Source organism: Anopheles bellator, chromosome 2 (assembly GCF_943735745.2).
Source record: "Anopheles bellator chromosome 2, idAnoBellAS_SP24_06.2, whole genome shotgun sequence".
NCBI classification, from domain to species: domain Eukaryota; kingdom Metazoa; phylum Arthropoda; class Insecta; order Diptera; family Culicidae; genus Anopheles; species Anopheles bellator.
In genome coordinates this window covers 75,259,332-75,280,197 of record NC_071286.1, presented here as the reverse complement: position 1 = coordinate 75,280,197, position 20,866 = coordinate 75,259,332, and the positions used below count along the sequence as shown (strand labels likewise).

Sequence of the window (20,866 nt, the reverse complement as noted above, 5' to 3'; positions counted from 1 at the left end):
ATGGAGTGACACGACGAGCACCGTGGTCCAACAAAGTACTTCTCAGGTCGAGCTTTCATCTCAGTGTGGACTTCAAGCGCGTTTCAATGGATGACAAATGGGCCCTTTAATTGAAGATCACTCATGAGCTGACGAGTATTACAGACAAATATTTCACAAGGAGCCATCCCGTGGTCGTTGTGGACTGACCTATGGCTTACTGTATATTACATCAGCACGCGTCAACGTCATCAACGGGAATAGACAATCATCATCCACCAACACACGGGTTAATGCCAACTACGGACAGCTGTACAATACACCCCACCTTCTAGTGCCAAAGCTCTGATTTGCATGTACACGCATTTGCATTCGCGACGCTCACCTACTACCACAAATCAACTCGCCCAGTTTGATGTGGGCCGCCACATGCAATCAGCGAAGGGGGTGGTGATCACTATCAACCCGACCAGGCGCGGTAGGTGATCGATTACAACAGCTAGCTACCTCGCTACGAACTGTATGCATTCTGCCAGCTCCAGTCCAAGACTCCCCCAAAGCAGGCAGCCGGGTCAAAAGCTTGCACAAACGCAATCGCTGTCATCCGAGGCATCCGAATGAGGAGGGACCCAAGTTGAGCCCCCATAAACTCACTTTTACCATAAATGGCAGGTTGCGACAACAAATGGTCCCCGGCTTCGTAATGTCAGGCCACAATCGCTTATAATTGCAAAGCACTACAGCAGGGTACAGTGATCCAGCCCTGGCCTTTTAGAATCACTTTTTGCAAATACTAAAACATTCTTTAAATTCCAGCAATTTCAAGATGGCAAATCAATTAACTTTTAAACTCGGGAGTCATGTTGCTCACAGTCAGATTTGTTAGCACGGAAGCCGTTTCAATTTACACGCACGTCGACGAAGTGTGACCCACAGCAACAAGCAGTCATTCCTCGGTGCTCTGTCATGCTACACCCGGTCACGGTCAAGCACATGCCGCACGAAGTGGTTATGGTCCTGCCAAAAACCAACAACAGAACCGAACGATCAATCTTCCGAGTGGAGATTAGTTTTGGCGTTTCGGGTTAACGAAGGTTTTGTTGTGCGCTGGACAAGTCGCTCATCGCCAGTCCCTATCGGCAGCCCATTGGGCGGCCTTGTGGTAAAGGGCCAGGAAGCCGTAACGATGACGACGTTGGCTACCAGTTTATCTGTGCGCCTTCCACGCTTGTGGAGGGTGGACATCCTGCGATACTTCATGGTACAGCTTCCCCCCCTTACTAGGCATCATTCCCTGAACAGGATTCATCTGCGAGCTGCTATTGTTATTAACAGAATAAAACGAAAAGTGTTGTCACCCCATTTTTGTGATGGCCTGGTAGTAAATTTCCCCGAGTTCCAAAAACTGGAAACATAGGCCCCTATGGGCAATTTATGAAGTCCAAGAATTGAAAACGGACCGCACGGAGAGCCGCCTCAACAATACAATCGATTCAATTCCAATAACTTCAAACGGTCCGAAAGCATCCTTAGGATCTTGAAAAACATACAGCACTGACGTCCGCGGATGATGCTGACACACAATTTATTCGTCCTCTTTGGCCACCCCACCAAGGGACCGGGAGACCAAGGGCCATGGTCTTGCTCCCGTGGCTTGCGGGCAGATACTTGAGACGGATTTTGCGGGGCTAGTGAGGTTAGTGTTTAATCTTTTTTTTGTTTCTCTTACATCCTAACGCAAAACAGGCACAACGAACGCAACCGAGTAGTAGTAGTAGCCACCAACAACAGTGGACATAACAGAGGACAACATGGTGCCTACCTGAAGCGAAAAGGAAGCCTTCGGCGTCGACGGTACGGCGGTAGCAGCGGCCGATGATTTCCTCTGCGAAACAAGAGGCATAACGTGGTTAGAGCGGAAGACGAGCAACGTCTAGAGAGCGGAAAGGGTGTTAGGTTCGCCACAGTGGCCGTGGTTTCGTTGGTTACGCCAGGTTTGTCCACGGGGACCACAGCTTAGCCTAGGTTAGTGGCTCAGGAGGTTAGGCTAAAACAACAAAACAAACGGCCCAAAGGAACGCTCTGGGGGGAGAGGGTGGTTAGAGGAGGTTAAGAAAGGGGCTCTGGAGTTAACAGGGTCCTTGGGCACCGTGGCAAACAAAACACAACCAAACACGGGCGCCCTCTGGCGGTGATCGAGCTACCAGGCGGTGAGCGATACCTGTGCGCTCATGCGAAGCCGGGACGTGGCCGTGGTCGCAATCGAGCTCATGGTGGCCAGCGAGTTGAGTGATTCCTTCGAGTTGGCGCGCGACAGCCGGGCGGACGTCTTGCGGGCGGACGGTGACAGGGTAACCTTGGCGATCGGCACGAAGATGCCGCACTTGGCCGGACACTCGAAGTATCTGCGAAAGTGAGCGAGCGTTAAAAATCCGGTATCCGGTTGACCCCTGTGGCCCGGGACTCACCTAACACCGTCGACGGTACCATCGTTCTTGCCGCTCGCATCATCCAGCTGCACGCCACACCAGGTTCCGCTGGCGAACTTGGTCTCACCGAGGTACTTCAGCATTCCCGGCCGGGACCCGAATCCGGATGAGACGATCACGCGATCGCCTACGTTCAGTGATGCTGCTTCTGCAAAACAAGAGAGGGCCACAGGGCCCAGATAACCATTAGCTTCCATCGGCGACGCAATTAGCACCCCCATTCCGGCGACTTACTTCCAGCGACGGCCGGTGACTTGCTGGCGTAGCTCTGGACACTGTGCGTCGGCGAAACGGTTCCGGAGCGGGCCGGTGACGTCAGCGAGCGGAAGCTCGCATCGAGCGGCGTGCTGGCGGTCGAGTCAGCGCCGCCACCACCACCACCACCACCGGCCAGCTGCTCGCGGGTGAGGCGCGTCAGCCGGGAGAAGACACCCTTCTTCGCCTCGCACTGAAAGTAGCGTTTACCGGCCACCGAACCATCGTTCTTGCCGTTCGGCTCGTCCAGCACCACGCCGGCCCATTCGCCCGGTGCAAAGTGCGTCTCGCCGATGTAGGCAATCTGTCCCGGGCGGACCCCGCCGACCCAGACGCGCTGCCCGATGATGAAACTGTCCGTATCACTCGTCAGAACGGCTCCCTGGTCTGTCGAGAGAGAGAGCGAGTGGATTCGATAAGGAAGCCGTAAGCATGAGTCAGCCTCGGTGGACGGGGGCCTACGGGACCGCAATTTTACGGCCCACTGGCCAATGACCGTCGAACCGAACCGAACCGATCCGGATCGGTCGGTGCGTGGGTTAAGGTGAAGTCGGTTACCGATAAGAAAGCGATTCCGGTGAGGTCCACTGGAGAACGGATAAGCATCGAACACCCCAAAACCCCACTTTTGTGGTCGCCTCCGATGGTTAAGCACGGACCCTCATTTGAATATTTTACGATGCATTTTTTTGCGTGAGTTCCCCTTCATCACGGGCCAATAACCGAACCAGTTTTAGAAAGCGCTCTCTTTCATATTTATCAAGTGCCATGCTGACGAAAATAATATTTTTTGCCACTAACAATGTTAGTTAAGAAACTAGTAAAACTACAGCAAACATTGACATAAAGACAAATTAATTATACAGTAGCTATACAAGGGACTAAAAATTTATATACTATAATTTAGTTATTCAGTATAATTTACCAACTACCAAAGCAAAAGTCGCAACAGAATAGAGAAACAATTAAGCGAACGAGTAAACACACAAGCAAATAACGGAACCTGTAAAACCGAAACCCATTAAAGCTAGGCGTCACAGCAAACCGGGCAACTTTGCACCGACCGTTAACCGTGCAGAAACAAGAGCCGGCCAAAGCTATGTGGCGGCGTCCTTATCCGTAAATGCCACCCGGAAAGCCGGATGTAGAAAGCCGCCCGCGGGTGGAATGAATCACGGGCATTAATTAGTGCGGAGTGTGTAATTTCTGTGCCTAGCTGAGCGCCACCAAGTGAGCGCACATGTTTCCCGGCTCAGGTGGCAGCGAAGCGGTTAAAGGACATTCGTAATTATACCCGGCCAGGCAGCACACACGGGTACATTTTTCGTGCGCTTACCGGTTTGCGAGTCTGCGAGTGCCCCGTCCACGGTCACGGGACGGGGGTTATGGGTTAGAGCAGCAGTGAGTGTAATGCATTTATCCTGGCCCACCACGACCACGGATATTATTTCAGCTCGCCGGGTTTGTTTAGTGTTTTTTAAACGCTCGCAACGCTTGATGGGTGAGAACCAGAGCCCCCGCATTTACCTGAACTTCGACGTCTTCCGGTTGCCTCCCAGTATCCGTCGGAACCGGTGGAGGCGCCTGATCGAGGGCGGGAGGATGATCGTGCAAACGAAATGCGAGCGTGCAAAACAATCCGTCAAAAGTGCGCAACAAATGAGCCCCGGGGACAACAGTGGGGCGGCAGCAGCAACAGCGAGGAGTCGTATTTCCGGTACGGAGAACCGCACACGCACCACCCACACAAACACAACAGTGAACAGGGATCACATGCAGCAGTAACAGGAGCAGCAGCATCACAGTGAGAGAGAGAGACGCCACACAAACCATAAAAAGGTTGCAAAAAGGGGATGAAAAATATAAGAAAGTGCACATAGAAATAATTAAAAACACAAACAATGTACAGTATAATTAAAGCGAGCTAACGAACAATCGACTAACTAATATAGGCATGCACACACTGCAATAATGACCATGAACTACAAAGAGGTATCTGAATTTGGGCCTTCAAAACTGGTAAACTATTTAACTAAATTAACGATCAAATAGGAGAGCGTATGTAAGGTCAATTTCATGATGTAAGTCTTGGTTTTGCATATTCTAAACCGTCAAAAGATCAATGTTTATGAATGTATTAAAAAGTTCTTCATTTCGAATTCCCGTTTAATTTGTTGCGAGCGATCGTCGAGGGTTGAATAACCCATTAGTTGGCACGGTATTGACATCCTCATACACAGGACTGACTGTTACATAAATTAGACCCCTCTGGGTCCACTTTCTCTAACCCATTTTGAATTTCATGGTATTCATTGCCTTTTCGCTAACGGTTCTAAGTACTGCACATGCATGCTCTACGTAATTTAAATAAATACAAATTTTCTACGAAGAACCCTTCTCCGGACCACATGATGCCTTCTCTACAGTGATGGATTTGAAGCGTTGCGTTTGGCCGCAAATCGCGACCCACAGAAGATCCACCCCACCCGCGTTACATGGACGCTGCTACTTACTGGAAGTTTTACGGTCCGAGCGACTGCTCTTGAAACCGGAATCGGGCGATCGGGACGATCGCGACGACACGGGACGCTCGAACGTCAGAACATCGGTTTCGCTTTCTTCGTCCACATCTTCGCCGGCACCCGCATTCGCACGTGGTGTGTTACAGTTTCAGTGGGTCAATCGGTCGCGCCGAGAATCGGATCGGATTTTTTTCAAGAAGTCGCCGCCGACGGGCACGATCGCGAGAATGCAAACGCCATTCCCACACGCGCCACAACATTGGGCGGCCGCAGCATGTGATTGACACGTCGCGTAGTAATTATTATTTTAAGTTGGAGTTTTTTTTTACAGTGTTAACACGCGGCACGCGGTACGTGAGTGATTGACGTCGGGCGTTCGTTTTCGAAGCGAACACGTGGGCGGCGGCCGGCGTAAACGGCGATAATTAGCGGTTATGTTTGTTCGGTTCGGGACAAATGGCCGTTCGTCAAGCAGGTGTCGATCGGGACGCGCGTTGCGTTGTGATAAACGATCCGTACGTGCGGAGCCGGAGCCGATACCATTTCGGTTGGATTGTTTTTCGTGCCATTCGAAGTGCACAAACGCACGCGGATTCGGAGGGATGGATGGATGGGAAGTAAGAATTAAGCATGTGGCAGTTAGAGCAAACAAAAACACAGGCGACAAACACACCACGTAACGAAAGAATGATTAATGAAACCAGAATGTACACCAGAAAACAAAACAAAAGATACATGGGAAAAAGAGAAAGAGAAAAAAGAGGGAAGAAACCAAGAAAAAAGAACATAAGACAAACGATTACATGCACACACGGCGTGTCTAATTGCTACACTATAGAAAGAAAAAAATAAACATACAGCTAATGATGGAACCGCTACATTGAAATGGCCAATGAAATAAGGGCTTAACATAAACATGAAACGAGTGATCGATGCCTTTGGGGGCCGAACTGAACAGTGTAATCCAGACAACAGCATCGGCGCTGTGCGGAGAATGGATTTTCATGCCAGAAATGCACCAGACCCTTCTCTGGTTACCAAATCACGGCTGATTGTAACATAAAACGTCTCCCAAGACGCGCTCGGCACTCTTGGCTTTAAAAAGCCGTCCGTCGCGTATCCTTTTACTGCCTCCGCAAGAATGTGGCACGTGAACACGCTGGGTGCGCATACAATTAAATCAAACAAACGCTTGGGCAGAGGTCTCACGCAGTGATCCAATTTCTCCCGCAAGCGAGCATGGGCACCGTAATTCGATCAGCTCGATGGCGGTGTCTCCGCGGTGCTCCAGATGGTGTTGGCGAAGCGTCACTTCTCTGGCCGCCATCAATCAACAACGACGACGACGATGATGACGGACGACAAACAGTGTGTGACGTCGCTTCGCTTCGCGTCCTGTGCGCGGCAACATTAATTGCCGTTCCGGCTTTAAAAGCAGGCAAATAGTACTTATTGCAGGCCCGGAACCTACCCGTGGACAAATAGCGCGTTCACTTTCCGCTGTTTGTGAATGTCTTTGCGTGCTTTCGAAGCGATGGCACATAGTGGTAAGCTTAGCTTCACTTATAGCACTATAAAACTCTATTTAACTTTTAGACAGACTTTATAATCGAAACGAAACAAATTCAACCGGCTCAACCGCAACCGCCTCCAGCTGTATGGCGGGTTCTGAGAAACTCCGGCGCCTGAACTGTAAAGAACTTCGTAGTTGTTTATTGCACCGGAAGCGGTCGATCGAGCAGGAGTTATGTTGTACGGAAATTGGAAAACATTCCGACAGTCCGACGATGGCTTCACTCCGAGCGAGGGGGCTCCGAGTTCCGAGAGAGCTTTTCTCATAACGCTTGGGAGAAAACCTTTTCATGCGGAGTAAATCCTTTCGGTTTAATAACCGTTTGCTGAGCCCGACTGACAATGAAATGCTGGTGATAAAGTGTGATGAAATGAAGCATGCAGACCATGTGTTGAGCAGACAACATAACGACTTACCTGGAAGATGTGACTTGCTGTAATCGCTATCACTCGGGCGTCGCATTTTGCTCTCGAGCGACGGCACTACCAAACGTGCGATGTTCACCGTGCGATTAGTTCAACGACATCACGCAAGCGTGGTGGAGGGTGTAACATACAGCAATCAAACAGCAACAGCAGCAGCGTGTAAGCCAAGCGTGTAAGCGGCATGGGGAAAATGAAAAGGAGAAAGAAACAACAAACGAAACAAATAAGAAATCATGAATCACAAACACAGCACACAGCAACGCAGATGTGAACAAGGCGGGAACACGCTCGAACAAGTGCCAAAAATTAGTAAAGTAGTGTCAATACGGTAGCGGAGAAGCAAAACGATCGGGCGGGGGCCTGAACAAAACGAAAGGAGAAACTTCGGCCGGATGGACGGCCACGGCAACAAGTCGCGAACTGCGCTGAAGTCGCAGAAGGTGTGAAAAGCCAACCCGCGTAGCGGGCAGATGATGAAACGGGGACACGATAATGGCAAAGCAAACGAACGAAACGACCGAATGAGCCCCTCGCCAAGACGATGAGCGATCTTTCGGCAGCGTTTTCGAGGAGTCTTTCCACCACGCATTTCTCTTTCTGCCGACCAAGAAACAAACAATGCGAAAACAAATTCGGATTTTCGGGTGGCCGCAGTTTAGTTAGGTTTCTACTAATATTCAAAAGGTGGTGGTTGTTGATTTTCCTGATGCAGCCCCAATTTGTACGTACGAGCAAACCGATTCGGCGATACTAAATCGAAGCGAATCGCATTTTATGACTGTGTCGAACGTCGTCATAAAACCCTTCATTGGCCGCACGGTGACCTTCGCGCGCGGGTCACACATTGCCGATCCGATGATGTAATAAAAACACCCTTAAAATGTCCATCAAAACACCCACACGCGCGCTCGTGGCCGCCCCCCGAATATCACCTGCGGCCGCCCGTATAATAAACAATGTCAAGAGTGACCGACTGCCCAGTGATCGACATCGTCGGCCGCGGCATCGAAAATCTACATCTCACACACGATTCAGTCGCCCATTTGCCACTCAATCGTGTAATGTCGTAAACATACACGACCGGAAAAGTCCCCATAATAAACACACTCCCGATTGGCTCGGAGCGGAGCGGACCGACCCGGGCCGGAATCTATCTTGATCGCATCGCCAGAGGGTCGCATCACCCAATGGCCAGTCTCTGTGTGTGGGAGTCCACTCGGATGAAGGGCGCACCCCGTCAATGGATCAATAGATCACAACGCCACTATGACGCCATTCTTTCCCGATCGATTCCCGATAGCCAATAAAGTACCAGGACCGTGCCCAAAAAACCTGGGAGCACCGGTGATGCAGGGGGGTTAAGTAAGAAAAATTGTCCAACTGGCGGACGAAGGGCCCACGAAGGACTTCTTGGCCACCGTGCGCTCTGACTGGGGATTCGGATAATAACGGCACGGCCCGGTGACACCCGCCATGTCTAGTTGCGGAAAATGATTATTAATGTGCTTCAAATCCCCCGTGCCCGAAGGCCGTCAGTCCGAACCGGGCAACTCTGCGTCGTCCGCAGGTCTATTGAGCTGCATCTGCGGCCAATAAAGGTGGAAAGTGTGTATGAATGATAGCATACCCTTGGGCCAAGACCGCGAGGACCGGGTGACCAGGTGGTGGCAACGTTCCATATAAATTACCGGTACCGGGGTGTCATAATTCACCATATCTCTTGTGGACCGGGCACTCCTATTACGGACAGGAGAACCGGATGTTGGGGGCGCCACGGTATGTGTCCCACATACCCGCAGGCACGTGAAAGTTGAGGGTGTACCTTCGGTGCGCCATTCTAAACCACGGCTAATGTGAAGTGATTAGTAAATTTTCCAAACGACCAGCTCCGAGCCGGTCATGTTGCGGATCATGTATAATTTTTGGAACCACCATGGGAACCTCCAGGAGACCCGGTACTCCATCATCAGCACGCTAAGCTTCTGGGCGAGCCACTGCCGGCCACTCTGTCAGTGACTTGATCCACGTCAAACGACCTGCCTTTCAATTACACTCATCCATTTTGGGAGATTTTGAGCTCAAAGTTCCAGTACCCAGTGGTCATTAGACGGTCGAGATGAGCAATGGCTGCAAGAGCTGGACAAAACAATGCCCTACACTCTTGGTGCTCCGAACTCCGAGTATCATCCGTCATCGGCGCGCTGCCCTGCGCCGGACGGACGAAGATCCGCAGCCCCAAACCTTTGTGTCAACAGCCACTTGAACGACCTACGAGCCCAGCGCTACGGCGTAGTTGGCCTAGCCCGGCAAGTGCTAATGTAACGTAGAGTGGGGCTGCCGAAAATGGGGCTTTCTAGTTGCGATGGTCATCAAGTGGACACTTTGCAGAACCCCCGCGCGAAATATTCTGACCGGCCTGACTACAAACCTGTCAAAAAAGCGCGACAACATTGAGGAGCATTGTGACAGAGGCAGGAGACGGACCGAGCGTGACATCAGAGAGACCGAGGACCACATTCCGGACGCACACTCAAAACGCGGACCGCAGATTACCACCGAACCACCGCAACCGAATAAAACATCAAATAAAGAATGAACCGAAAAGAAGAATCCAGCGTGGTTTTTTTGAAGCTCCCGACCCGGGAATCGAGCACCCTTCACTGGCCGGCGGAGCTTTCACAGCCTCAACTCCACAGAACAGGTTTTGGGGCGGGTTTGCGATTGAAATTACCAACCTTCCGTTTTCAACCACTTTTCGATGCGTAAATACGTTTTAAATTCACGCCCAAAGGTGCACAATAATTGTCGGTAGAATCGGCGGTAGATCACCTCGACATCATCATCATCATCATCGGTGGCCGTTTGTTTGTTGACATTGGTTCGCTTCGGAATTCCAGCGCCAGCATCTGGAATAGTACTGGAATTCCAGAGCCCCCAATATGCTCGGCCGGCGGCCTATGCTCCATTGTTACGTTTTAATTAAAATGATCAATCCACTGTGTGTTCCAAAAACAGAAACATTCCGCGGCCCTCGGCAGCCCTTTGGCAGTGGACCAGCAGCATCGTCAGTGGGGCGCGCATATTTTACCATAATGTGACAGTGTAGGGGGTCGCGGGTCGGATCGATCGATCCGAAGCAGAAGCAATAATACGGTAACCGGCTCACCGATGTCGGCCGGCATCGCTTTTCACGCCGGTACCTAGCGGCCTGACATTGATTCGCCATTTATGCGAGAGCACCATAAATTGTCGAGCCTTTCTCGGCCCAATTCCACAGGGGCCACAGCTCGCGTCAGCTGCATGCATCGGGTTGTCGCGACGCTTGCAGCAACAGGTGATGACCCCGGAATGTAAATAACCGCCACGCTGCGTCACCGAATGCCAAGTTCATGGCGTTGTCCATCGCCCGAGGGGGTGGCGCTGCTAGTCGTCTATTAGTAGTGTCCGCCAATTACCTTCCGCCACAACTTCCGTTCTTCCTTCGCGGTGGTGGAGTAATTAAAGCTTACGGCGCTCTATTTATACTTTCCACGGACCAACGGTCACGCCGGTGGCTGGTCCCTTGGGGGGCGAAAGATTATAAATTCAGTGCAAAAATCGGTAGCATATCCGCGACGGCGCAACATTGAGTTGAATGCCATAGGGCTCCCACCAGAAGGGATACGCATCTGCGATCTGATTTGATGTCCGAACCCCCGACGGGTTTGTTTGTTGTTCTTCGCTTAGCGGGTCCAGCAGCTTCATTAGCGTGATTGGCTCGAATGCCTGCCAACTGTCTGCCGCCAGGCGAGGTCGAAACCCTGCCGAAGGCTTGGCTCTGCCAAAAGCTCTTTGAGAAAAGTTTAACTTCGGTTGAAACTCCACTTCCGAAACTCGGTTCAACGACTCCGCACCGCAAAGATTTGATTGCAATTGCGTAAAGGAGGAATTTGGTTTTATAATCATTCCGCAATCAAACAGAGACAGCGAACGTTTCGCCTGCTCGTAGGGAGTCAGATCCGCCGTCGGTTGCAGTTGATTATCGGTATTGCGGTATGGAAAATGTTTTATCAATCACGCAGCCCGACTGGGGAGGTTATGCAACAACGGCGCGGCGACCACTTGGGGTTGCTAGCGAGCGAAACATTGCGGAGACCGGGGCCACCACCATTGGCAATGGTGCACAGAGCTGTCCATGGACGGGAGACAACAGCTTCCGTGTGCACCAACTAAGTTCACAGCTCTACCAGCAACTGAATGCAAGGTTTTTACGAGATGCAATGTTTATGCAACACCGACCGACACCGTTGTTCTAGGTCCACCGCCTTGAACGCGCATGGGAACGCGGGTGCTTCTGTTGCTCGTGGTGTTCCCAACACGACAAGACGATTGCCAAGCCAAGGGCTGCTCTCCAGCTCCAGGATTCGTAGGCGCATCCGTTCGTTCGGCATCATTAATCCCACCCGAGCTGCATAGTTTGGGAACGGTATCCTCCGGCTGTGACGGAAATAGAAAGTATCCGTTTCGCTAGGGCAACCATCCGCGCCGGGATTCTCGGTAAATATCGGTTCGAGAAAATAGCACGTCCAGAGGTTGGCTACCGATGGAAGCAATCCTGCCCCCCTCAAAACAATGATGAATGCAGCAATTTCTGATTTCCAATGAACCGAACTTGGTTCAGAAAATTCTACGTTCCTGTGTCGTTCCTCAGTGCAAGGCAAGGCAAGACGACGGATGTGGTTAAAAAAGAAGGCTTCCGAGCAGTTTTGGAACACGGCGAACTTGCTGTGCCAGTTAAACAACTTTTTCGACTTTTCGAATGTAAATTAAACTTTTCCGGGGAATTTCTGTACATTCTCTGGGAATTCTGGCTTCCACTTTATGGCTCAACTTTCATGCGCTACCGAGCAGGTCCAAGTTGCAGCAATTTGAAAGGAAAACGTTGCCGCATCGGGCACGGCACCAGCAACGACCTCACCGGTGTGTGAAATGCGAAAGTATTATAGTTGTCACGTTACAAGGTTTCATCCGCCGTCCGCTTCAGACTTGCTGTAATGCTCACTTCTGTGCGCTCCATTAATTAGAGCGTCAAGCGTTTGGCTCAACCTTCACTCCATCCCGGATGATAATGGGGTGAAAGCTGACGCCGATTGGCCCATTCTGGACACATTAATCTTACGAGACGAGATCGTTGATCGATTGTGTGCGACCCCCGGCCGAGCTCTGTCTTCTATCTAGCATCGAATCATGAACTCTTCGGGCTAATTGGGCAAGCCAAATCGCGAAGAAAACCGTTCATAATTCTCCTCAGATGAATCCTTTGGTTGTGAATGGCTTTAAAATTGTAACCAATTCAAGTGCTACAAATTAAATGCAGACGAACTTCCAGCAACAGTTGTTGACGGGGAAAACACGATCGGAATTTATCACATTTTAATGGCCCATTTTACTGCAACTGTGACGCATCGACAGTTTATGGCCATTTAAAATGACGCACATACCTCGGTACCAGGTGACGGAAACACTGTCACCAACAGTGGTGTTTCTGGACCCAACAATGTACATCATAAATACAAATTGCACGGTCGCACGGTGCTCAAGCGAAAGCTGGTAACAAAAACCAACAGTCGATACACTTTACGATCCCGTAAGGCAATTAGTAGTGACCACCGTGACACTGGCGGACCGTCGGAACTATGTGTCCGGACGGCTACCGGCTGACCGGCAAATAATTCCGTGTGACTTCCGCACGCAGCACACGATATATGTTAATGAGCGGCCCTGTGTGCGCGAAGTAAATCACGTTCTCGACCCTCGAGGGATACAACCTCGGTGCACCGGCCGGTCGCTAATCTGTATTCCGCCAGTCGATGTCCCTGGTCCACGATAGGTAATGATCGTACATGGCGCTCCTCTTCGATTGACCCCGTTGTGCGTCGTCAGCGTGGCAAAATTGGAATCCTGTCGGTCTGTCCGGGTCAGTCAGTCAGTCAGTCAGAGGCTTAACCCCGATGTGTTCGACTTAGCACGCGAACCAGGGCATGTGCTGACCTTCTTCAAACGCGCCGTGCGCAATGTTGTTTCGCCGTTTGGCAACCGTTGAGGTGGCAAACTTTGCGACAAGAAAAGGACAGCTATTACCAGAAGCTCGTAGACCTACAGTCAATCTCGTATGGAACGAATTTTTGTTCCTTGCGCATACGCAGACGCGGACTGCACACGAAACAATTGTATGGCGGTGCACAATTATTCAATCGAGGATTTCTGGTAACGACGTCCTGTGGCTTCGTGTATGCTTCGGCCACACTCGAGGCCAGTGCACCACACACAAATTTATTTGACCATTTTACGCCAAATGAACCCCAACCAACTCTGGCAGCCGCCGCCAATGATGTCGATTGTTTCGCACCGACCCCGGCTGATGTGGTTAATGAACTTGGTGTATGTGTGTGTGTGTCTGGTTGTGTGGGCGCGCGAACAGCATACCGAATACGCAAACAATAAACATAATCCCGGTACATTAATTAACGAACAACTGCGCGGCAACCACGACGCGGGCGAGGCGGGCCACAATCGACGGTGGAGTTGTTGACTTTAATGATTTTGATTCGCGAATCATGGACGGGAGGCCATGGCCGGGACGGTGGTAAATCCCCACGCCGCCATGGTAAGCGGTTCCCGCGAACCGACGGCGGAGTTGCACCACGGTAACGCTTGGGTTGGAACGGCACACGATCGCGCGCGCGCTGATGTTTGTCGGCTCCGAGCCGTCGTTTCGTAGAATAAGGGCAACAGGTTCCGCGGGCGCCCAAGAGGACTGTAAACCGATACAACCACCCGGCTGCGCGGAATTCTTCTCGTGACTTTTCGAACACTTAGGCCGTGTCGTGCTCGCAAAAAAAAAAAACAACGAGCGAACCCGCATTCTGGATCTGGGCCTCAGAACTCTCCTCAGAAGGCTGAAGGGCATCGAGTTCCCGAAATTGTCTGCCACGCTCTCTTCCATTCCACAGCTTCACAGTTTGACAACCGACAGCATTGTGTTTCCATTTATCTTTCTCGTTATTTGTGAAGAAAGGAATGGTGACGCCGTATCCCGTATCTGATGACGATTCGGTCCCCAAGAGGCTGTCCGTCAATACATGGTTTGAGAACATTCCCACCAAAACCTCGTTTTGTTTGCAATTTTAATTAAGGGTATTTAAAAATGTTAAAAAAAACTGACTACTATCATTTTTAAGAGTAAAAAAAAGAGACAATTTTGCCAAACCCCCCAGAGACTGCTTGAGATCAAGAGATCAGATTCTGCGATGCAGATGGAACATTCATCGAAAAATGAACTCATCTTTGGTAATTGAAAGTGAAAGTTTTGCCGTGAGGATCGTCAAGTTTCGCACCACATAGCAGCTTGCTTGCTTCGGCAACAACTTCACACAGCTCCCGCGGCCACCGCGTGCAGATCTCATTCGCCGAACTCAAGATGTCGGACTCTGTTTTTGTTTCCGTTTTCTTCGAACGCACTCTTGTGGCAAGATTGTTTTGCCTATTTTGATGAAAGTGCACAGACAAACCAGGGCCAAAAAACAAAAAAAGGCAGCATGCCAGAAAATATAAACATCGGGAACTCCCTGTCCCCGTTTTTCGAATGATGCTGTAGTACATCGGCATCTTCCGCAGCCAATCACTTGTTGCCAGAAGGAGCACCACCAAATCTCCGCAGACGCACACAAATCTTTCCTGGCCAGTTCCCTGGTTCGGCCCCTCGTTTTTTGAGGAAATTTGCACTTATACGAGCACGGCGAGCCGAAGAGCGAAAGTCGAGCCAGAGCCGAGTTGATTAGACGTCCGAGAGGCAATCGATACGGGAACCTAGACCGACCGTCGGACGGTTGGTTAAGTGTTCCGAAACCCGGATTTAACTCCGTCCCACCAAAAGGGTGCCCACGGCAGCGGAGTGCGGCGCTCGGTGGCGCCATGTATAAATCAATTTCACTTTCGGAACGTGACCAGCGAACCGTAGCAGAGAGTGTGGAGCAGATGATGGGAGGCACTCCGGCTTTAGAGCCACACACCGACGCGCGTCATCGTCCTCTTCGTGAGTGCCCTAACTTCCCCCTCCCGTGCACGACCACCGGTTGCACCCACGCGCTCGCATAGATCATAGATTCACATTTTCATTAGTCACGATTATGGTTCAGCGGGCGCGACGAGCTTTTCGCGACGGCTTGCGGTGACCCGAGAAGCTTGGCCACCGGGACGGGCACCGAACTGAACTGGGACACACCGAAAGCGCGTCACGTTTCACATAAATATGCCTTTTGCACCCCCAACTAAGACCAGAACCGTCGCGAGCACAGGACGACGGCAACGAAATGGACGAATCGTGTTCGTAGAGCTTCGCTTTTTAAAATGATGATGATGATGATGATTGGCGCAACCATGCGGTGTTGCGATTTGTATTGCGCGCGCCCGACCGCACTGCACACAGCGAAAGGATTGCATTCCATCCGGCCGGAATGGCTTTGGGCACGGTGTTTAGGCGGTTTGTGGTGTGCTGCTAAATGACAACGTTTTTAATTGGAAGTCGGAATAAAATAAGCTTAACCGCCGGGTTCTGGCGGTCAGCGCTGAATCGCACAAAATGTGGGACAATTTCCTGGTTTAGCTTTTGTGAAAAGGGTAATGAAATGTTAATTAAAACACGCCGAATGAACGAAGCCGAGTGCGAGAGGAGAAATCCTACAGCGGGTGCCCATTACCGATACAATCATCTCCGGTTCGATCCTCTCTCTCTGTCGCTATTTGCTTTTCACAGTTGGATTGAAAATTACCATAAAATTTAATTAACATTTCTATAATTGATCGGTGGCCCCAGCCCCAAACCTGACCCCGTTGCGCTGCACCCTCATTTCCCGGCGTTACCGGCGGAAATAGAAGGAATGATGGCCGCTATCGCCGACCATCATTATTAACACGGGCGGGATCGTAAATGACAGAAACTCCGATAGCAGTCATTAACACCGCCAAGACCAAGACCATAAACGGAGTGAATGAGGGAACATTTCTGATATCTGTTTCTACTGAGCTTCTACCGAGAGTCACCGCGGTCCCATTTGCATCAATTTGACCATTTAATGACAATTGCCGGTGGACGCGGAATGTCAAATTTGGCAAATCGCCGTCGTCGTCAAGCGAGGGAAGCAATTTTCTGCCTCGTCGTGGACGTGTACAATTATTTTGACGTGGCCAGTTGCTTCCGAAGGCGCGCAGCGTTTGTTTTGCCCAAATTATGCCTCTTTTGTTGCGTGTGTTGTTTTCTAATCGCTTTTTTGCGTCGAAACGAGCATGTTTTTTTACATTTTTCAAGGTAGCTGCAGAACGCCTCTCTAATAGAAGTCTTGGTCATTATTGGCGACTTTTACTTTACCTTTAAACATTTTTTTCGCAATCCTGTTTTGATCTCAATTTTTCATCATTCAGGAAGTTTTTCAATGCGCGAAAAAGGTGTCAATCGCTTGGTGCAAGGTACGAATGGAGGATGCAATGAAAGTCGTTTGTGGTCAATTGCTAGCTTCGAACGGTGCAGTTGTTAAGGGTCGAGATCTGAATTTAGTGTTTAGTCACACGGAAACTACTCATAATAAAGAATTCGATATTCGATTCGAACAATTCGATTCGATATCGATACTTCTCGAGATATCGACCACAAAAGGCATCTACCGTGAGAATAATGGATTTCTTTTTAGACTTGCTAATATATGCTAACGAAACTGCTAAATGGCGATACAGGGACAAAAATCAGAGAACCAAACTGAAACGTTCTGAACGTAGTAACGAATCGCGTTCGTGCTGCTACATTGTTTCTCTTAACGGGTCTGCCTCCTGCACAGATACCTTGTGTCACTTAACTTAAGCTAGGACTGCATCCACCACACGGACATTAAAAGAAGGCGAGATTGAGGATATTGCGGCCGAGAACGCGTTCACTGAACCCGCGGACATGTTAAAATCAAATACCGGTTTTTTCACCACAACGGAATCTAGGAGCGAATCCCAACGGTTGGTGTGTCTTGAGTGTTGGTTCAGTGATCTTGAGACAATCGCAGCGTAGAGTGCATCGCGCAGCCGCCAGCATGCGGATTCTTCTGCAAATTCTGTCCCTGGCCGTGGCGATGACGACGTTTTCTAACGCACAACTCATATTCACCGACAGCATCCCGAAGGACTATTTTCTACGGAAGGATCTCGGTGATTGTGCGGCGCGGTTTGACAAACGCAGTATGGCCATTGCAAGTCGCATCAACTGTGTAGACATCGAGGTGGGAAAAGCGCTAGGGACCGAGATCCCTCACATGGCCGTGCTCGGTTGGACATCTCAGGGTAGTGCAACCGGAATCCGGTGGAAGTGCGGTGGTTCCCTGATAACGGAACGCTTCGTGCTAACAGCGGCTCACTGTGTGGCAGATTCGAACAACAATGTACCCCGCTTTGTGAGACTAGGGGACGTCAATTTGGCCACAGCGGATGACGACAAGTACGCCCAGCAGTACGAAATACTGCGAATCATTCGCCATCCGTCGCACCGGTTTTCACGGAAATACTTCGACCTGGCGTTGATCGAATTAAACGGACCGGTGAGGTAAGGTTTTGTGAATTATGGGAAGTTTTACCTTTAAACGAAACAGTAGAGCTAAACCTTTGCGTGTCCTCATTCGTGTAGAGTTACCGAAGGTGTTTGCCCGGCATGTCTGTGGACGAAGCGTAGCCTGCCTCAGGATGACTACGAAGCGGCTGGCTATGGAGCAACCAGTTATGCCACTGATTCCATTCTGATCCTTTTAAAGACAGCTCTTTTTCCGATTGATCGTGAAACTTGCGCAGCTACATACCATGGTAGACATGGGCTTCCAAAAGGAATTGCGGACGATCAAATGTGTGCCGCAAACAATGGTACCGACACCTGCCAGGGGGACTCGGGTGGTCCACTGCAGGTAGCGCTGCAAAGCTTTTATCACGTTTATCCATTCATTTTTGGAGTCACATCGTTTGGCAGTGGATGCGCTAAAGGTTTTCCCGGCGTCTATCAGCTGATTGCGGACCACATCCCGTGGATCGAATCCGTAATCAACGAGACAGTCGACCCGCTACGATGCATTCAGAAGTACTCGGAACTTAGACAGTGGAAACCTCTTATCCCAGGCTGTAGCGTTCGTGATGGTCACGTTAGTCGAGTGCGGTTGTTATGGCCAGAGGGATCGTCTGGGTCAGTAGTTCCATGCAGCGGAACTCTGATCGATTACAACACGGTAATTACCTCCGCTAGATGTGCCCGAGCGCGCGGGAGGATTGCACCTACCGCAGTAGAGCTCGCCGTTTCCAATGTCGTAGAACGGGCCAAGATCGTCCAGATCCAGATACATCCTGACTTTCAAGAGCCATCCTACCGTAACGATCTGGCATTGCTGAGACTGGACAAATACCTGCAACCCAATGCCCGGGTTAGTGCGAGCTGCATTTCATCCCCGGAACCCTCGGTGATTTGTAGCGATCGTCAGACTCTCGATCGCGTAGCATGCTGGGATCAGTTTGTTGATGAAACAAGGACGAAATTTCTCAAATGCAACGATCAAGAAAAAAGTTCTATTAAAACACGCTTCATCTGGGGCGATGACTCTGAATCGTCCTGCACAGGACTGATGATCAGAACGGAGACAATCATCACTTCCATCCACTGTCTGAACGAAAATAGCAAGGGACCTCCGATAGCCGTTAGGCTCGCAAACAAATGGCGTGTAGATATTGGGCGGATACTCAAACACGCCGGATACGACCCGAGTAAACCACGAGAGCGCAACACAGCACTGGTGCTGTTGGACTTTCACCAATATAATAGTATATTCTACATGTGGGGTTTACTTCCCAAATGCATCCGCAACCTTGGTCACAGTAATCCACTAACGTACATTTCCGCGCACGACCCGGACAAACCAATCGAAAGCGGAGACAATATTTACGTGCCAACCTTTAAGCATTGCAGTGTTCCGATGGCCGCAAACTTAACGGGTCTGTTCGATGAAACTTTATCCGATGGCACACGGTACAAGTGCTGGGACGTTAACCGGCAAGTCATACCCGGAGCGGTAATACCGGAACCTGGAGCAGGATTGCTTGATGACTCTCATCGTTTCATTCGCGGAGTCACCACGTACTCGTTGGACTATGGATCGTCAGAACCAATCGTCAGTACCAATCTTGTGGATTACACCGATTGGATCACGCAGTTCGTACTTCAGAGAACAGGCCAAGACACGATAGTGTCCCCGAGTGTTGTCGATGAATCCGAATACGGGAACCCGTGTTTGACGCCCAGTGGAAGGCTAGGTATCTGTATGCCAGACTATGGTTGTAGACGGGAGCTTCAACGCCACCAGCTGTACAGAGCAAGTGTCAAGCGATGTGGCTTTAAAAACACCATCAGCTACATTTGCTGTCCACCGGAACATCAGGATATTCCGATGGTACCATAAGTGCCTCCGAAGGACGATTAGTGGATCGATTTGCAATAGGCAAACTGAAGGTGAAGATCTCGAAATGGAGTCCGATCACCTGAGCCCAATAAACGGATACCCAGATGCTGACCAAAACTCACAACAAACCCTGAATCATGATCCAAAAGTTTTCTATGAAAATGTGGTACGGTTTTTGTCGGGTAATCAGAATATACTTTCAAATAAATGAAGCATATTTTAACCATATATCTAGAGTCAAAAATTATTTTTGCGTGTTTTAGATTTACATTTGATAAACGGTAAGCAATAGACTGAAGTAATCGGTCAATACTTCACAAATCGGTAAACTATGTGCCAGCAAGCTATGATCACGGAAGCTTCTAAGATCACTAAAACTGCTACGAAAGGACACCTTTAATCTGGCCATCTCTCTACATTCCCAATGGCTAGACAGAAATGGGCACATTCGTTACCTACTCCAGATGGCCAGACCGTGCCAGAGCTGAACTCGCACACCTGATGCTCCGATTGCCGATGAGTAATGCTAGCGTCTTGGCCGCACCACATGTACTGCGCAGTAGTTAGTAGTGACCCGGATGAGAGAACCATCACCCTAGCCACCCTCTTATGGTGTGCGACCGAGCTTACAAACCTAACTCTCCGACCCGTCTCGACTGGAGTCTGCCTAACCATTCCTCAGGGAAGCTCAGATTAATTTACAACCAATTATCGCGCGCCACACCGACCGACGCTAGGGCGGCAACAGATTGAGGTTAGGCCATTCCGACGGTGCAGAGCAGAGCGTCCGACATTAGTAACCCGATGATGACGGTGACGATAACGACCAGGGCCCCGGCCACGCTCAGCTTCCTCCCCGGGGATGACATCAGTGTGCAAAGGTAATTTAATACCGCTGCCGGGACAAATTGCACCGCTTTGATCAAGCGCTCCCGAGGTGCCCGCTGGCTCGGTGCTGCGGAACTCAACGTTTCTAGGTTATGGTTTTACAACAGTGAGGAGCAAATGGGATGGAAAACCGGGTGTTCCAAGATTCCAAGTTCCCAACAGCCAGTCGCAAGGGGAAACAAAGTCGAGCATCGCTGAGGAGTGTTTCAAGTTGGCCACCTTCAAGGCT

The 20,866-nt window shown here is 50.3% G+C and overlaps 1 protein-coding gene across 2 annotated transcripts in view; it reads right to left on the bottom strand.

The window, feature by feature from the left end:
• The window catches only part of LOC131210414 (restin homolog), a 42,216-nt gene that overhangs the window by 4,483 nt on the left and 16,867 nt on the right, over positions 1–20,866 (bottom strand). Inside the window, exons 3-6 of one of the 2 annotated variants that reach the window (XM_058203655.1) lie at positions 2,703–3,110; positions 2,448–2,616; positions 2,201–2,384; positions 1,802–1,864 (exon numbers count right to left, since the gene is read on the bottom strand). In XM_058203655.1, coding sequence (XP_058059638.1) covers positions 1,802–1,864; positions 2,201–2,384; positions 2,448–2,616; positions 2,703–3,110 — 824 coding nt within the window. The remainder of the gene's footprint in view (positions 1–1,801; positions 1,865–2,200; positions 2,385–2,447; positions 2,617–2,702; positions 3,111–20,866) is intronic. The other variant, XM_058203656.1, reaches the window with a different exon arrangement.